This window comes from Sander lucioperca, chromosome 2 (genome assembly GCF_008315115.2).
Source record: "Sander lucioperca isolate FBNREF2018 chromosome 2, SLUC_FBN_1.2, whole genome shotgun sequence".
In the NCBI taxonomy this organism is placed as follows: Eukaryota; Metazoa; Chordata; class Actinopteri; order Perciformes; family Percidae; genus Sander; species Sander lucioperca.
The window spans coordinates 21939341-21956138 of NC_050174.1; the positions used below are offsets into that span (position 1 = coordinate 21939341).

Here is a 16798-nt window from a genome sequence, read left to right on the forward strand (position 1 = left end):
ACCCACTCAGGAGAGTGCTACTTGCCGACCTGTGGATGAAACCAAATCCCAAAAATGACTACAGTAATAGAAACGGGTGGCAACTAACTGCAGACCTGTCAGCATCGTAGAGGACTCGGGTCTTAAAGATGTACTACGGTTGACCTGTCTCGTTGCCGTCGAGGGGGACAGTAGCTTTCACAGATACACAGCCTGTACGACACGGAGAAAGCAGCCCAACTGGAACTGCTGCAAGGTGCTGCAAACGCTGTCTCATTAACCGGTGATCACTGGACGTCAGTGAGTAATCAACATTATTTAGGAGTTACTGCACACTATATTGACTCTAGTAAGGATAGGGCTTTTTAGTTTTTTAGTTAGGTACTTGGAGGAATTGTGCAATAATGACAGATTCACACATTTTTCTTTTGTTTACAGTAAATAAATAATTACAAATCTTAAAATCAAGTTCATAAAGTAACTTTCTTTGCATTCATTTGATTCCCAATCAAGACACACTGGAAAAAAATGCTTTTGATTGTTAATATGTACTTAAACTGTTCTGAAATGCAAAATAATAGAATTTTAATCATGTGATAAAATATGCGATCGTATATAATATAATATATAATCACGATTAACTATAGAACTTCAGCGATTAAAAAAAATGAATCGTTTGACAGCCCTATCTAAAATACATGTTTGATGCTTTCATATATCAACACTTTCACTAACGTTAGGTTGGAGAGCTAATTTACCGGTTGGCCCACAGACACCACCCAAACTAGCAGTCAGGCCTAGTCATTGGAAACCAGATGTGGGCCAAAAGAAACTGGTGAGTCTGGGGCCACAAATGGCATAGAAAGAGTTGTAGTAGAGTAAGGTATACAATCTAGAATATTTTATTAACATGAACAATGGGTTGTGTTGGGTTCAATACACCTCTGGCTTTAATAAAAGAGCACAGCAGCTCATACAGTACATAGCACTGATACTCACATTTGTAAACAAGCTGGGATTCAGACAAACTATACAAATAGCAATCCATGCAAACCTTATTAATATATCTTTATATGAGAGAACATTTTATAAAGAAAAAGCTTAAACAAACATAAAATGAAATACATTTTGGAAGATAAAGAGAGAAAAAGATTTCTAATTAAAAACTTAACTTAAAATTGCATTCATACAGGCCCTGCATTTAACTTTAAGCAGCAATTCTCTGGTTTATTGGTATTAAAAGAGTCTCTCCCTATCCCAGAGGGGGCGACATTGTAAGGAGATTCATAAATAGGGAGACTGTTCAGACCTGGTTTTACCATCCAGAATCAGAACGGATTGTGATGGTTTCCAGGGATTAAAGGACCCAAATGCAGGGAGAGGCAGACAGGCAGGAGAAGGGTTGAGCTAGAGGATTTATTGATGAACAAAAAACGGCAGCACGGAGGCTGGAAAAACTTACAGGAAAAACTTACAAAAACAACGCAGGGAAAAATCAAAAGCAAAGGCACCAGGCTTAGACACGCTGACAAGGAACGAACAGACAGGGAGGAAACACAAACGGACGCAAAACGATCTGACAAGAGACAAGGGAAACACAAGGGCTAAATACACTGGGTAATGCGGTAACGAGGGGCAGGTGACACAGCAGGTAAAACACATTAGGAGAGACAGGGTAATCAACAAAGGCGGGAAACACAGGAAGCAGAACTAGACATGACAAGACAGAAAACAGACTATCACAATAAAACAGGAAACAGACATAATACAAAACAAGACCGAAAATCACTCAATGACAAGGAGACAAAACCTACAGTACAGAAACAATCCATAGGGACATACATTACACAGAAGTATACAAATACGGAAACAGAACCTAATACAAAGAACAGGAAAACGGGAAAACTAACTCAATACACAGGGTAATACAAAGTCAATCTGCAGAACAGGAAACAGCAACAGAAATATACAAACAGGCAACAGAAATGTCCAAAACCACAACACAGATCAAACTATTTATTTGAATAACTGCAGGGAAATATGTAACCCAATGTCCTCTTGTAGTCGTCTATCCATATCTGACACACTTTAGGTGGTTTTTGAAAAAGTGAAGCTGCAGTTTGAACTCCATGTCACTGTTTCCAGGGTGTCTAAAACGGGCGTAGTGAGCCTTGTCCTTGTCGTTGCCTGTTTTGGGCTGATGGTCAATGGACACATGGTCACACGTGGCGACCAGCAACGAGCCCAGGCCATCCATAAAGAACTCTGGAGTCAGAAACAGACATTTGGCCTTTAACACCTGCTTGTATCATGCCAACTAAAACTGAAAGTGTGTGGACTAACTGCCACTTGGACTCTAAACTCTGTCTGGGACTAGACCTACCTGAGTGCGCTACCCTCTGGAGCTTAGGGTCAAATCCCACCCTCTGGACGGCATCTGTGCGAGCCAGGAAGAAGTTGACCACCCCACTGGCCAGAAAGCATCGTGGGTAACCAGAAAGTGATTGGAACTTCCCTTGAGACTTCCTGTACAAGCAGCCACCTTCCATTTCCTCTCCTTCCTCATAGAGAAGAGAGAAATAAAACTGGTTCCCTTGTACTGTCCCACCTAGCTGATGAGAACAAGAGAACTGGTCATAAACTGGCTACCAGTCCATTGTGTACCTGTCTCTTGCCAAATACATGCTGGGAAAGTTTTCTGTTGACAGATGTAGTGGTTGTAAAAAAAAAAAAAAAAAAAAAAAAAGTGCATAGGAGGAGAAATAGTACATTTTATTTTTAGAGAGTCCTTATTCAGAAATATCAAGCACAATTGATCAAATCAACAAAGAAATGCAGAGAGGATTCATAAGTAAATTTGGCGATGAGCAGAAACCTCAAGCATGCAAAGTGGGACAGGGATTGTGTAGGATTTAGGGGGCACAATTGGCAGAAGTCGAATATAATATTAAGAAGTATGTTTTATTTAGTGTGTAACACCTGAAACTAAGATTTGTTGAGTTTTTGTTACCCTAGAATGAGCAGTTTATATCTACATACGGTGCGGAGTCCGCCGTGTTGCACTGCCATGTTTCTACAGTAGCCCAGAACGGACAAACCAAACACTGGCCCAGATAGGGCAATTCGCATTTTTGCATTGGCCACCATAGTTATAACGCTAGATGCAGGACCACTGACAGGGGGCACACCTTGTCAGTTAGCCCAGTCCCTGGGTGCCCAAAAAGACCCTGTGACCTTTTAAGTCTCTGACACACCAACCTGACAGCCGACCGTCGGTAGAAAAGGCAGTCGGACTGATCATTCGGCTCCCGTCAGTCCAAAAAGTGCCTCGGAACACACCAAAGCGACGCCAACTTGAGCGTACGTTCTGTGCGTGCGCGAGACATAATATGTCTCCATAACAGCAGGCGGCGCTAATCTGTATTGTCGCCCAAAAAATTAAAACCGGAAATGACGAACGCGTCACGTGGGTTTGGCTTCTCCTGAATTTCAAAGCCGACCATAATGGCGGCTCGTTTGGAATACGATTTCGTATTTTACGAAAATAGTTCACCGAAACGTGTTTCCGAAAATATTTTAAGCGAGAAATAGGCCATGCAGTTGCTGAATCTGTCTGTTTTTTTGATCGACAAAGGTCAGTTTGAAAGATTTTCGTCAGATTTTGAGAGGCGTTCGTCACGCTCATACCGCTCGTCATTTCCGTTAAGTGTTTTAACATAAGTGCACTGATTCGCTAGTCAAGGGCTAGCACTCCACCAATCAGATTGGTCATTGAGTCCGACTGCCCGCTGGCTGATTCAACAAATCAAATCGGCCCAAATTAAAGCCGACGGCTCCTCCGACTGACGACAGCATGAACACATCGAACAGACTTGACCTCACCAGACTGTCCAACGGCCGATAATCAGGTTGGTGCGGGGGTTTTTTTTACATTATTTTTTGGCCTTTATTGACAGGACAGCTGAAGACATGAGAGGGGGAATGACATGCAGCAAAGGGCCGCAGGTCGGAGTCGAACCCTGGCCCGCTGCGTCAAGGAGTAAACCTCTATATATGGGTATCTACCAACTGAGCTATCCGGGCACCCTGTGTCAGCGCCTTTAGGAATAATCTACAGGGGTGGTGTTTGGAGATGATCTTGTCCTGGGCACGAGCAAGACACACATCGGCCCTGGCTTGATGTCACTAAATTCTACACACTGAACCTGTAAAGCTATAGGAACTACATTGAGTACTAGTTATCTGTGGACACAGAGCGAACCCACATCAGACCCAGGAAAAGGCAGCAAAGGCCCTGAGAAGGACCATTCATAGGGTTAGGGTGTAAAAGACAAATACAGTATTTACTGTAGTCCAGTATTTCCCAAAGAGCGGTCCGTGGACCATGGGTAAAACTTCACGTTTTTAATTTTAAATTCAAAACAGTGTTTCTCAAACCGTCTGCAAGCAAATCCAAAGCCTAACAGTGAGGAGCAAAGATGCTGTTGTGGAGCCAGATATGTTTGGTATTGCTATGTGACCCCTGGTGGTTGTTCTGTGAACTGTCCCTTTAACGAAGAAAACAGGAAGTGCTTTACTGCAGCCGCGTTACTGCTGGCTACAATCTTTTGCCATCCTCGCCTTCACAGTTTATAAATGGCATCATCTGTAAGTTATATTGTTTCATTATTATCATATATTATATATATTATCATAAAAGAGACATGTAGCCTATGCACCATTATTTGTTTGAAAATGTACTGTGATTAGAAAGTTACGTCTTTTCTAAGTTAGCTAATGTGGTTGACTTTATTCTCTGTTATTTAGTACAGTCAAATTGGATATGTCTGTTGTACGGGCATAGCAAATGGTTTTGCTTTGTGTTAATACTTAACCTTTTATCGTAATTTGTTCATTGTCCACAGTTTTACACTTAAACCTGATTAAACTGCCAAAATCAACACATCAGCCTGTTCCTTGGAGCTAGAAGAGAGTGTTTAGCTGTCTATATAGCTGAGCATACATTCTTGGGGACAACACTTAGCCAGGACCGAACTGCATAAAGATAAACCATTATGACAAACTGTGAAGAGAGAATGCATAACCATCTACGAGAATCCACGGGAAGTTTATCCCTCACTAAATAAAAACACAACAACATAAAACTACATCTTCAAGAGCATTTTCCTGTGGACTGGAGACATCCACCTGTCCTATATGACAATGCCAGACCCAAACCCTGACAATATTAATATTCAAGACCTGGATGTCAAGTCAGAATATGCTGCATATGCTGCACGCACACGAGCAGCCTATGCAAAGCACCAAATAGAGAATGCAAATTGAGAAAGCACGCATAGAGGCCACATTCAATGCACCAACAGAAGAGTGTGAAGCTAAGGCAGCTGTAGAGACAGCTGCAGATTTAGAAAGCCAGTCACACTCTATCATCAAAGCTGTTAACACAGCATATTTACAGTCAACGTTGCTGCCAATCGGTCTCTCTTTGGTCTTTACAAGCTTATTTGTACTTGTGTGAGTTCAGTGCCAGGTGAAGTGGCAACACGCCAAACCAAATCTTGCTCACGGCCTCTGAAAGTCTGGGGCTGGCCCTGTGTGAACACCTGACTACAGAAATAACACTTAAATCATTTTACTTGAAAATAATCAACATAAGCTGACCGCTCAGACATCATTCTCATTCTTACCACGTCCAGTTCTGGGACCGCCTCCATCACCTCCACCAGCTTCTCTATCTTTGTGTTCTCCGTGAACAAAAAGTCATCGTCCACCCACAGGAAGTACTTGGTGGTTACCTGGGAGACGGCCAGATTCCTGCCAGCAAACCAGCCCTGAGGAAGAAAAAACAACGTTCATCTTTGGAATCTTTTAATGTCACTTGTCATTTCAGGTGACAAGTACAATGCAATGCAGAGCATTAACAGATACCATGAATAAACAAAACATTTTTTTTATTAAATAATAATATGATCATCATATATATCAAATATGGTAGAAATGTTAATCAATTGGAAATGTCTGTGCTATATGGGTTAATGAAATTTGGTTTTTAAGGTGATGGTTCGGAGTAATTTCACCCTAGGCTGCTTTGCACCTTGACCTCGAACCAAACAACCCCCCATAAGCTTTTTTCCCTTGTTATAACGTTGGTCGAGTTAGCGTTATCAGCTAGTTAGCTTAGTGCAGGCGCTAATGGATCCACATTTGTATCTCGTAAATTACCCCACTAATAATGCCTGGAATGATACCAAACTTCTACAGTAGTACAAATAGTTTCTGTACTTATAAAACGAGGCATTAAGAAGTTTGTAACTACACCAGAAGTATGTAGTAGTAGTATGTAAGTACTGTGCGAAAGCGCGGTAGCAGCCGAGAGGAGTATCCATCAGGCAAGTGTTATTTAAATATACTTCTGGTGTAGTTACAAACTTTCTAATGCCTTGTTTTATAAGTATAGAAACTATTTGTACTACTGTAGAAGTTTGGTATCATTCCGGGCATTATTAGTGGGGTAATTTACGAGATACAAACGTGGATCCATTAGCGCCTGCACTAAGCTAACCAGCTGATAACGCTAACTCAACCAACGTTATAACAAGGGAAAAAAGCTTATGGGGGGTTGTTTGGCTCGAGGTCAAAGTGCAAAGCAGCCTAGGGTGAAATTACTCCGAACCATCACTTTAATATTACAATGTGTTTGTGTGTGTGTGTGTGTGTGTGTGTGTGTGTGTGTGTGTGTGTTCAGTTCAGACACTATATTAATCATAGTGCACAATTGATTTGCAGCTTCCCAGTCCATACTCTCAGTATGGAAACATTAAAAAGGGGACAGAGACAATAAATAAAGGCAATTAACAATCAATATAAAAAACAACAAGTCCTATAGTCTCTGCCATAGCCATCCTTTAAAGTGCTCATATATGCTCATTTTCAGGTTCATAATTGTATTTAGAGGTTGTACCAGAATAGGTTTATGTGGTTTAATTTTCAAAAAACACTATATATTTGTTGTACTGCACATTGCTGCAGCTCCTCTTTTCACCCTGTGTGTTGAGCTCTCTGTTTTAGCTACAGAGTGAGACATCTCACTTCTGTACCATCTTTGTTGGGAGTGGCACATGCGCAGTAAGTACTGCTAGCTAGTCAGTTGCAGAGCATGAGGGCGTGCCACACTAGCAGCTACGTGAGCATTATAACGTGTGTTACAAAGTGACGCACGTTCATCACCGAAGTAAAGGCTGGACTACAATAGAGCTGTTTGGAGCAGTTTGTGAACAGTGTTTTCTGTTGGAGATGGTAAGTCCCTTTGGGCTTTCACTTTGTAAACATATTACATGCACAAAAATATATATAACACAATAATGGGAGGGGGAAAAGCCAAGAAGCATAATATGAGCACTTTAAAACAGTGGTTCTCAAACTTTTTTTAATAATGTACGCCCTTTGAAATATTGTTTCAGCCAAGTACCCCCTGACCAATACAAAACAGTTTTAGTAGAAAAAAAAAAGCCTAGCTATATAAAAGAGGCACAATGCAGAGCTCTGCCATCCGAGTCTGATTTACTGAACAACAATATTGTAACTGAAACACACAAACAATCACTAGATTCATTCATTATTATAGTAAATAATTATTTTAAGAATCATGCATGACTGATTTCTTTTTTTTAATTAAGAGATAAAAGAATAATTACGTACCCCCTGCAGTACTCCAAAGTACCCCTAGGTGTATGCGTAACCCTATTTAAAAAACACTGCTTTAAAGCAACACTATGTAACTTTTCCCTCTTCGGTCCCCCTACAGGTTGTCTCATTGGAACTACAGCTGCAGCTAAAAGATACATAGTGTTGCTTTAAGATGAGCATTGTTGGTGTTGAGCAGCCCTATAGCAGAAAAGACTTGGAATAGGGATTAGTGCTCCTCGGAGGCACAAATATACCACCAGCCCGAAGGCAGAATGGGGTCTGGTTGGCTAATCATTGTCTTTCTTGTACATCACAGACAACCAGAAAACATCAGAAAACTTTACAATATAACTATCTTCCCGAGACGCTCTGCAACTGTGTACTTGAAAGCCTGATGCTAGAAATTTGTCCATTCACTCGAAACCGTTGTACTCTGTCAGTAAGAAAATCTAAAAGCAAGATAAAAGCTGATCTGGTAATTTGAAATAAGAAGCAAGGCAGTGTGCGTGCGTGCGTGCGTGCGTGCGTGCGTGCGTGCGTGCGTGCGTGCACCTGTGCTGGAGGCATTAAGTACTGCCGGATGTGTTCTCCAGTAATGTGCTCTGGTTCAAAGCTGTCATCTGCGATGATGACTTCTATGTTGCTATAGAAACGCCGGATGCTACTCAACAACAACTTGAGTTGTGGGTAGCGCAGAAATGTCTTTGTGGCGATGGTGACGTGAGAGTTGATATCTGACAGACAGAAGTAGGCAAAGAGTTAGTTCAAGAAAAGACACATGAAGACATTATGGTTAGAGTACATGAACCTGCTAGCTGCCTTCTTTTTTAACAGGAGATTAGCATGTGTTGGTATAGATCAGTGTTTCTCAACGGGGGCGGTACTGCCCCCCAGGGGGCTTTCAGAAGACTAGAAGAAGAAGAACAAGATAAACAACGGCAGAACTGGCAGCAGCATTGACGTCAATGCTTCGATTTGATTCGATGACCTACTTCATCGGATCAAGCCTTTCATTCACCATAAAAGAACTCATCTTAACCCGGTAAGTTTACAAGAGAGACTTCCAGTCACTGTGAGAGTCCTGGCATCCGGTTGTCGGCGAACCCGTTCAGGTCTCCCGTTTCCGCTTTGTCACCTGAAAAAAAAAGAGCCGTGTGCGACCTCTGCTCGCGCGCCATAAATCGGGCGGATATTACGTCATTTTGACGTCACGATGGCGCGGGCCACCTTGGATGCATCTAATGTAAAACACGCTTAACTCGTCCTTTCTTACAAGTAGACTTTATATTTCACAGTAACAGTTTTTCATCAGATCGTTTATAGAACACACCGTTTCCTACTACACCTGAAGGCAGCTTAATTTCACGTAGAAAGAGAGAAAGAAAAGAGACGTGCGAGAGACATCGACCGTGCTTTGACAAACATTTAGCTGTTCCCCAAACTCCCGGGCAGTTAGGGGCTTGTGTTAGGTGTTTTAAAACTTTCTTGTGGAAGCGATAGAGGCAGTGATGTAACTGTTTACTGTACGAGATTCTCACATCTCCTCAAAACGCAGCGTGATGTGGGGTTGCGTTTCTCCAAAAAAAAATTCTGCTATTTACTCGCAAGACAGGCGACAGCAAACCTATACTCTTCTAAGCATCAACAAAGGGCTCTCACTAACTTTCAAAGTTTGTAAACTAATTTCCATTCGGAAGTAAATCCTTCTGCTTTTACCCCTTGATGCCAGCTTGTTTTCCGTTGGAACAATTTGATTTATATTTAGATTTGAATGAAAAATAGATTTGAAAGTTAAATTGCTAGCTGTTTCTGATTGGCTACTGTTACTGTTTGTAATACCTAATTAAAGTTTGAATGTTACATATCTAGTCGTGCTGATTGGCTGCTGTTATTTAAATTAAATGTCAAATGGTTGCATCTTTTTTGAACACCTGTAAATATAATTTCTATATTCACATGGCACATTTTTGATACCTTGGAAACTATGGTGGCCCTGAAGTGCAAATCACAACAGCAATAAGAAAAACGCAACAACAAATCATAAAACATAACGGCAAATAGAAAAACACGACAGCAAATAGGAAAACACGACAGCAAATAGGAAAACACGACTGCAAATATGAAAACACGACGGCAAATATGAAAACACGACAGCAAATATGAAAACACGACAGCAAATATGAAAACACTTCAATAAATCACAAAACACAATGGCATTAACTTCTACCGGAAAAGGTAGGGCCTATCTAGCAGAGGACGGACCCTCCTGATTGGACAGACGCACTGTCTGTCTTTCGCGCTCCCAAATCACCCACAATCCTATGCGCGCGGCTTTGCCGTCTCGTTAAAAAAAAAAACAATGGCGGACCTAAGCGGGAGTTGGAGCGGCATCGCTGATGGCACAATTAACATTTAAATGTAAGTATATTTAGCGTTTGCCGTACATTTGTTAACACCGTTAATGTGTTACATCAATGTAAAGTGTAACGCATTAATGCTGGTACAAATTGCTATTATAATTAGGTAGATACACCCCAAGCTAACGTTAAGCTAACTGAACCTATCATTTAACATTAGGCTGTTAGCTAGCTGGGTTGCTGTCTTTTATGCCATTTGTGTTCGTAAAGTTTTAATGTCCGGTGGCATTTTCATCTCTTTTTATAAGCCGTTACTGTATATGCGTAATGTTAGCAGAGATTTAGAAATTGGTGTGTTTATCAGTTGTTGTATAGTCAGATGCTACCTGTTTTAATAACTCGTTAGGTATACAAGCTCTAAAAAGACATTAACGAAACGTGTATCTTTATTATAACATTTATTCAAACATTACTATATACTGTACACAGGTTTATTCAACATGAAGCGACGATCAGACACAGCTGCCGATGATGGGGTTGCTTCAAGACTGCAGACAGAAGGAGAAAGCTTTAGGTTAGTCCAGTAGTTATCCAACCTGTTCTGGTAAGATTAGGTTAGTCCAGTAGTTATCCAACCTTTAGGTTAGGCCAGTAGTTATCCAACCTGTCCTGGTAAGATTAGGTTAGTCCAGTAGTTATCCAACCTTTAGGTTAGGCCAGTAGTTATCTGCAGACAGAAGGAGAAAGCTTTAGGTTAGTCCAGTAGTTATCCAACCTGTCCTGGTAAGATTAGAATTGTATCACAAGTATATTTAAGCATACTGTAACATGAAGGTACCTCATGTAACTGTGTAGTGGTGTAGTTTCTTCATCATCGTCTTAACTGACAACTGTTGACCATTTAACACACTTACACCTACCTCTACTGTGTTAGTGGGTGTTTATCAATGGAGGTATTGTGATTTTTCATATGTTGGTTGTAGCCTTGTAGCTTTGTGTTTACAGTACTATTTACCCTTTCTCACTTGCAGTTTACTGCATATCATACTGCCTGTGGTAGCTCATTAGCTGGTAGCGTTTACCTTGTAGTTGCTGATCATATTTTGCACTACATTTGTCTGAAAGCTAGAAGTTACTGAACAATGAGCTAATGTTGCATACATGCAGTAAACTACAAGCTAATGTAAACAGTTAGCTACTGTAAGCTTAATGTAATTAAGATTAATTAATGCAATTCTCCTTACCGGTAAGTGTTTAATTTATTGACATAGGATAAATAAGAGAAAACGACTATTGCTTACAGTATTGCCTATCAGTGTCGGTAACGTTACCTACCTTTGCACATTGCGGGCAAAGTTCCCGACAGAATATTCTCCTCCTGCAAGCAGACTGACGCTGATTCACCAACAGCACAGTTCACAGTTCCACATCCATTTCGTCCAGTGTTTTGAAATGAGAAACGGCTAGTCTGTCTGTTAAAAGCATAGACAGTGAGGCGCTTTTATTTTTTCACCTCTCCTTCCTGTCAAAAGACAGACAGTGCGTCTGTCCAATCAGGAGGGTCCGTCCTCTGCTAGATAGGCCCTACCTTTTCCGGTAGAAGTTAATGCCGTTGTGTTTTGTGATTTGTGTTTTCATATTTGCCGTTTTGTTTTAATATCTGCTGTCGTGTTTTCCTATTTGCTGTCGTGTTTTCCTATTTGCCATTTTGTTTTCATATTTGCCGTTGTGTTTTCCTATTTGCTGTCGTGTTTTCATATTTGCTGTCGTGTTTTCATATTTGACGTCGTGTTTTCATATTTGCGGTCGTGTTTTCCTATTTGCTGTCGTGTTTTCATTTTTGCTGTCGTGTTTTTATTTTTGCTGTCATGTTTTTCTATTTGCCATTGTGTTTTATGATTTGTTGTTGCGTTTTTCTAATTGCTGTTGTGATTTGCACTTCAGGGCCACCGTAGAAAACTAATAAATATGTTGTTTGTCATTCAATGATATGACTTTTTGATTATTTGTGATAACAATAGTAACAACAATAATAGGCCTAACATTAGGGCGTAATCATTCATATTCGGGGCAACTAGCCTACATCTTATTTGATGGGGGATGGTTAGGGACCTGGATAATGGATAATGGATAGGGGGGCGCTGGCACAAAAAAGGTTGAGAACCACTGGTATAGATTCATCAGTGAATAACAGATATAATACAGATCAATGTTGTTTGATGATTATTTTTTTTTTAAATCCTCGATTCACAAATCAAATATGAATGTGCATATACACTATAAAAAAAGTCCAAAGCTGTTTACCACAGACTGTAAGTAGCACCGTGGCGTTCGTTTTGAAGCCTCAAGTTTGGCAATTTGGCCGTCGGTTTGGCAATTTGGCTGTCGCCATCATGGTTTTTTAAAAGAGAGGGTGGAGCTGGGGAGGATGATATTTTAGTGATTGCCAGTGTTGTTTATGGTTGCAATGGTGCTGCGCTAAGCTAAATGCTAAAGAAGGAAGTTGCCAATTTTCAACCCTTCTGAAGCGAGTCATCCAATGGACAATTTTAGGCGACCAAGATGTTAAAATTAATTTTGATGAAATGATACACACAGTGAGAGGGTCTAAGTTTAGGATAAAAACATGGGCAACACCCATAAACAAGTTGACAGCTGTTTTAATGTACACAGTACCATGGTTAGCATAGCTAAGCCTCTGTCCTGATTGACAGGTCAGCTGGTAGCCACACCCTAAAGCATCCCCTGCTTTATCGTCAATTTTAAAACAAATGGGACCGTCATTTACAAAAATGAACATGCTGTGTTTAAGAAAAGTAGTATTAGGTTAATTTTGCCATATCCTTTTTTACAAGCTGACTTCTTTTTCTGCTGGAAATTAGATATAGGCTAATGCAGGTTTGAGGCACTTCAGATTGGATCCACTTTTCAGACCCAGAAGCTTCTGCCATTATTTTTTCAGTTTATGCTGTTTACCCCAAAGCACGTCAGTTTCATCATTCTTCTTGCTGTATCTTTTATACAGAAGGTTGATTTTAAATTTGACTAGTCGTTTATCTTATGAAAATAACCTGCTGTGACATCAAACTGATTAATGCTTCATTGGTTCAACCCACAGAGCGTAGAAGCAGCACTTTCCTGCCATTGATAATAATTAAATGTTAAAAACTTAATGTAAACTTAATTTTTATCCACCAGACTCCATGTTGAGTGCACTCCTACCTGTCCCCATGTCGTGCAGCACTGGCAGCTGAGGCTGTTTGATGGTAATGGGAAACACAGCTTCGTGGTTTTCAAACTGGAAGGATGCTAAGTACAGAAAAGGACAGCTAAGCAGTGGCTTACTCCTAACACATTAGTTGTTGACATTTAGGAAACAAAGTGGCCTTAAATTAAGCTGCATTTCACTAATTCTAGTAAACACAGACAGAAACACACATTTATGCACATTCATACCTGTACAACACATTGACAACTTCACTAATTGTTTTTGATTACATTAACCATATCAGGACTTGCGTCATTTTGTGCATTTCATTTCTGCAATGACAGTATTTTTCACATTCTGTTTTCTAGCTCAGTTCCGATTTCTTAGATGCATACCGAGGTCTCCAGTGTGTATATGGTAGACAGTGCTGGTATAGGACACTTTAGCCAGCGTGTCGTTGAGGATCACCAGGCTGCTAGACTCCATAATCAGTCTAGTCCCACCACCACCTGTCAATTTGTTTTGCCAAAACATAAATAGATTTTAACAATAATTACTGTGATACTTTGAATAGTTAATAATATAAAATGTAGTTTGTTTAAATCCTCAAGTAGCTATACTTTGCTAGGGATGCACCGATACCCAAATGTAAGTACAAGTATTACATACCAATATTATACCATTACAGTTCTAACATTCTGACGTTTTGTTTCATCAGATGTTCCTCACTTTCTGACACATTCAGTAGATTTAAGTACCACACAACATACAACTGTAGCAGAATAACTGAAAAATGTTATCATATGCGAGTGCTGTCGGTGAGGACTAACCCCTAAATACCAACAGGCGCAGCTGGGCCGACGCTGCAGCCCCCGCCAGCAATTTTGGCCACTCAAGACAATGCTTGTGATTCCACCAGCGCATTGCAAAAGTGTTCCAAAAGCTGCTCTCCACTAGCCTGGTTGACACCAGACCCTTCTCAGTTGTAACTGAGAATGGGTCTGGGCAAGGTTCATTAACAGCCCATTTCCAAAGGGACAACGGACACCGCTCAAATGCCTCTGGGCGCAATTGGATAGTCCTTCAACCAATCAGACCAACGATCCGGGTGACGTAGATGCAACAGCAGCATCAACCTCTTAATACATCCATGGCATAAACGGGTTACTGCGCTTCGGTGGCTGTCATGTTGAATGTAAACAAAAAGCTGCTTGCTGCCGCTGCGCTATCGTCATCTTGTAAAGCTCAACGGTTGTGATTGGTGCCTTGATTTGGAAAAATTGGAAATGGGTTTGAATGGGCTCTTGGCCAGACTGACTTGCAGAGCAAAACTCAAATTTGCTGGAAGTTCGTCAGGGTTTTCCCAGGCTAGCTCTCCACTCTGCTCCACTACAAATACGCACCAGGTCTATTTCTGATGGAAATGTGGGGCGTTCAACAGGCCAAGCAGGGAGTGGAAGGGCTAGCATCCAGTCAATTTTCTAATTAAACACCCTTTGCCACAAATATTTGATCCGTGTCGTCCATAACCGGACTAAATGGAAGACACCATTTAACTATGTAGACTACTTACTTTTATGGTAGAAGCACAAATATCCAGGAAATATTACCAAAACAATGGAATCTGCGAGTTGGGCAGGCAAAACAATCTGCTTCTGACACGCTCCCATGTGTTATGGAGCATGGTGGCTGACCGAATAAAACTATGACGAAAGAAAATGTTGATCGTGCAACAAGGCAGGGACCGATTGGCGGGGATTTGCTAAGGACAAAATGCACACGGCGATGCACTGGTAAGAGCAAATTATGTTTAACCATGCATCCAGCTAATTTATATAGCTCACGTTACTGTATTGTGTGAACAGTTAACTTCATTCCATACTGTATGTAGTGTTTTCCTTTTCAGGGTGCAAATGTTCCACCAAAACAAGTTCCTTCCTGAGACCATTTTGCAGAGCCACCATATCTGCGAGTGGAGCTTAGCGCTGACCAAACCGATTGTGATTGGTTTAGATAAATGCAAACAACCCAGAGTGTTTTTTTTCTCCTATCCTGGAATGTTTGTGTGGTAGAGCCTGATCTTACTCTGCAGCGCTGTGGAGATAGGTCTGGCAATGCCAGACTAGGTGTTCTACTCTGAAGCACAGACAGACAACACCACTACAGACTGCACGAACACACATACCCATATATATTCTTCATCTAATTGACCTACAAGGTAAAAGAGTGCGTCAACTATTCAACCCATGGTACCTCAGGGACTTAAAGCTTGGGCTTAGCCCCTCATCTGTCAAAAGCTTCAAAAGCACGGTCACAGCAGGAATCACATCTGATGCCAATGTCTTTCAGGCAGGAGTAGGCTAAAGCTCATTTACTTAAACAAATCAGACTTAGTCACATCTATTCAGAACTCCAACTACAACATATATGAAGTTAGTTCTGATATCGAAATCTCACCTTGGACCTTCACACCTTCAGCTAGATTCTCCGTAGTCAGGACCCCTTTGGACACATTCAAGGACACCTAGAGTAGACACACCAGAGTAAATCTTCTATTGTCTACATTCATTTCAAATACTGACTTTTCTATCTTCCTCGGTTTTTGAGTGTAGCTGTCTTTAGGCTGGCTTGCTCACCAGCTACGGAAAATTCCTCTGATTGCTAGAAGTAGCATGCAGTGGTCAGTCAATAGATCTGACCAGGATTCTCCAGCCTAGGTTCTTATGTTAATTTAAGGACATTTAGCTTGAAGCTTGGTTGGTATATAGCTAACTGCTGGCAAATTGTTGGAGGCTCCAATTGCTTGGATTTCCTGGCTTTGGTTGCTAAAAACAGGTGGAATTAGCCTAAAATCGTGAAATGGTGTATCAAAAAGAAAATCTTCATGTTTTACCATTTCATGAAATTCGTAAAGATTAAAAGAAAGTTCATGAAATCTATACTAAACCAACCAGTGGAGTCACCCCCGTGCTGGAAAGTGGATAGAATGCAGGTTTAAGGGACTTACGCACTGGGTTCACTTTTTAGGCACGGAAGTTACCGCTTTTTTGGGCACCAGGCTATTTGTATAATTTTTTGTAATACGTATATCATTACATTTTTGTTCAATTTATTTATTTCCCAAGATGGAAGAAGGCCAGTCCCACACCACCACCACACAATCAGAGAATCAGAGAAAGCAAGGAGAGCGCTGTGCTGTCTGCGCACAGCTAGCACAGGCTGCAAGAACAAGGTGAGCAGCTACACCACAGACCTCAACGTCAGGGCGCATTGGTCAAGACATTTTGAAAGCCAATAGTAATTGCGTAGTCTCATTCACAGTCAAACTCTACCATATATTCATCACCATTTCCTTCTGGCTTTTCAGGGAAAGTGTTTTCCTGACATTATGACAAGAATAAAAATATGGAGAAAATAATACTTGAAAAAAAAAAAAATGAAAACAAGTCAAATTCAAAATGAAATGAATAAAAATCAGCTTTCAAAATCAAATACAAAAGCAACAATTGCAGCGGTTTCAGGACCTGTACTTATTATATTACAAAAATATAGGCAAAACCTTATCAAA

The 16798-nt window shown here is 40.8% G+C and overlaps 1 protein-coding gene across 3 annotated transcripts; it reads right to left on the minus strand.

Annotated features, from left to right (window-relative positions):
- Positions 1-1073: 1073 nt before the first annotated feature.
- Positions 1074-15809, minus strand: LOC116045073 (beta-1,4 N-acetylgalactosaminyltransferase 2-like). 3 transcript variants are annotated; one of them, XM_035994802.1, is made up of 8 exons: positions 15688-15809; positions 13626-13739; positions 13245-13331; positions 8218-8399; positions 5667-5810; positions 2363-2591; positions 1993-2244; positions 1074-1314 (listed from the first exon to the last, which is right to left on the minus strand). In XM_035994802.1, exons 2-7 carry the CDS (start codon positions 13714-13716, stop codon positions 2048-2050), a joined length of 930 nt encoding a protein of 309 aa, XP_035850695.1. In that variant the 5' UTR covers positions 13717-13739; positions 15688-15809; the 3' UTR covers positions 1074-1314; positions 1993-2047. The 3 variants fall into 3 exon arrangements, with proteins under 3 accessions (XP_035850695.1, XP_031148453.1, XP_035850696.1); XM_031292593.2 differs by having other exon boundaries at positions 1074-1278; positions 1982-2244; XM_035994803.1 differs by lacking the exon at positions 13626-13739 and having other exon boundaries at positions 15688-15794.
- Positions 15810-16798: the final 989 nt, after the last annotated feature.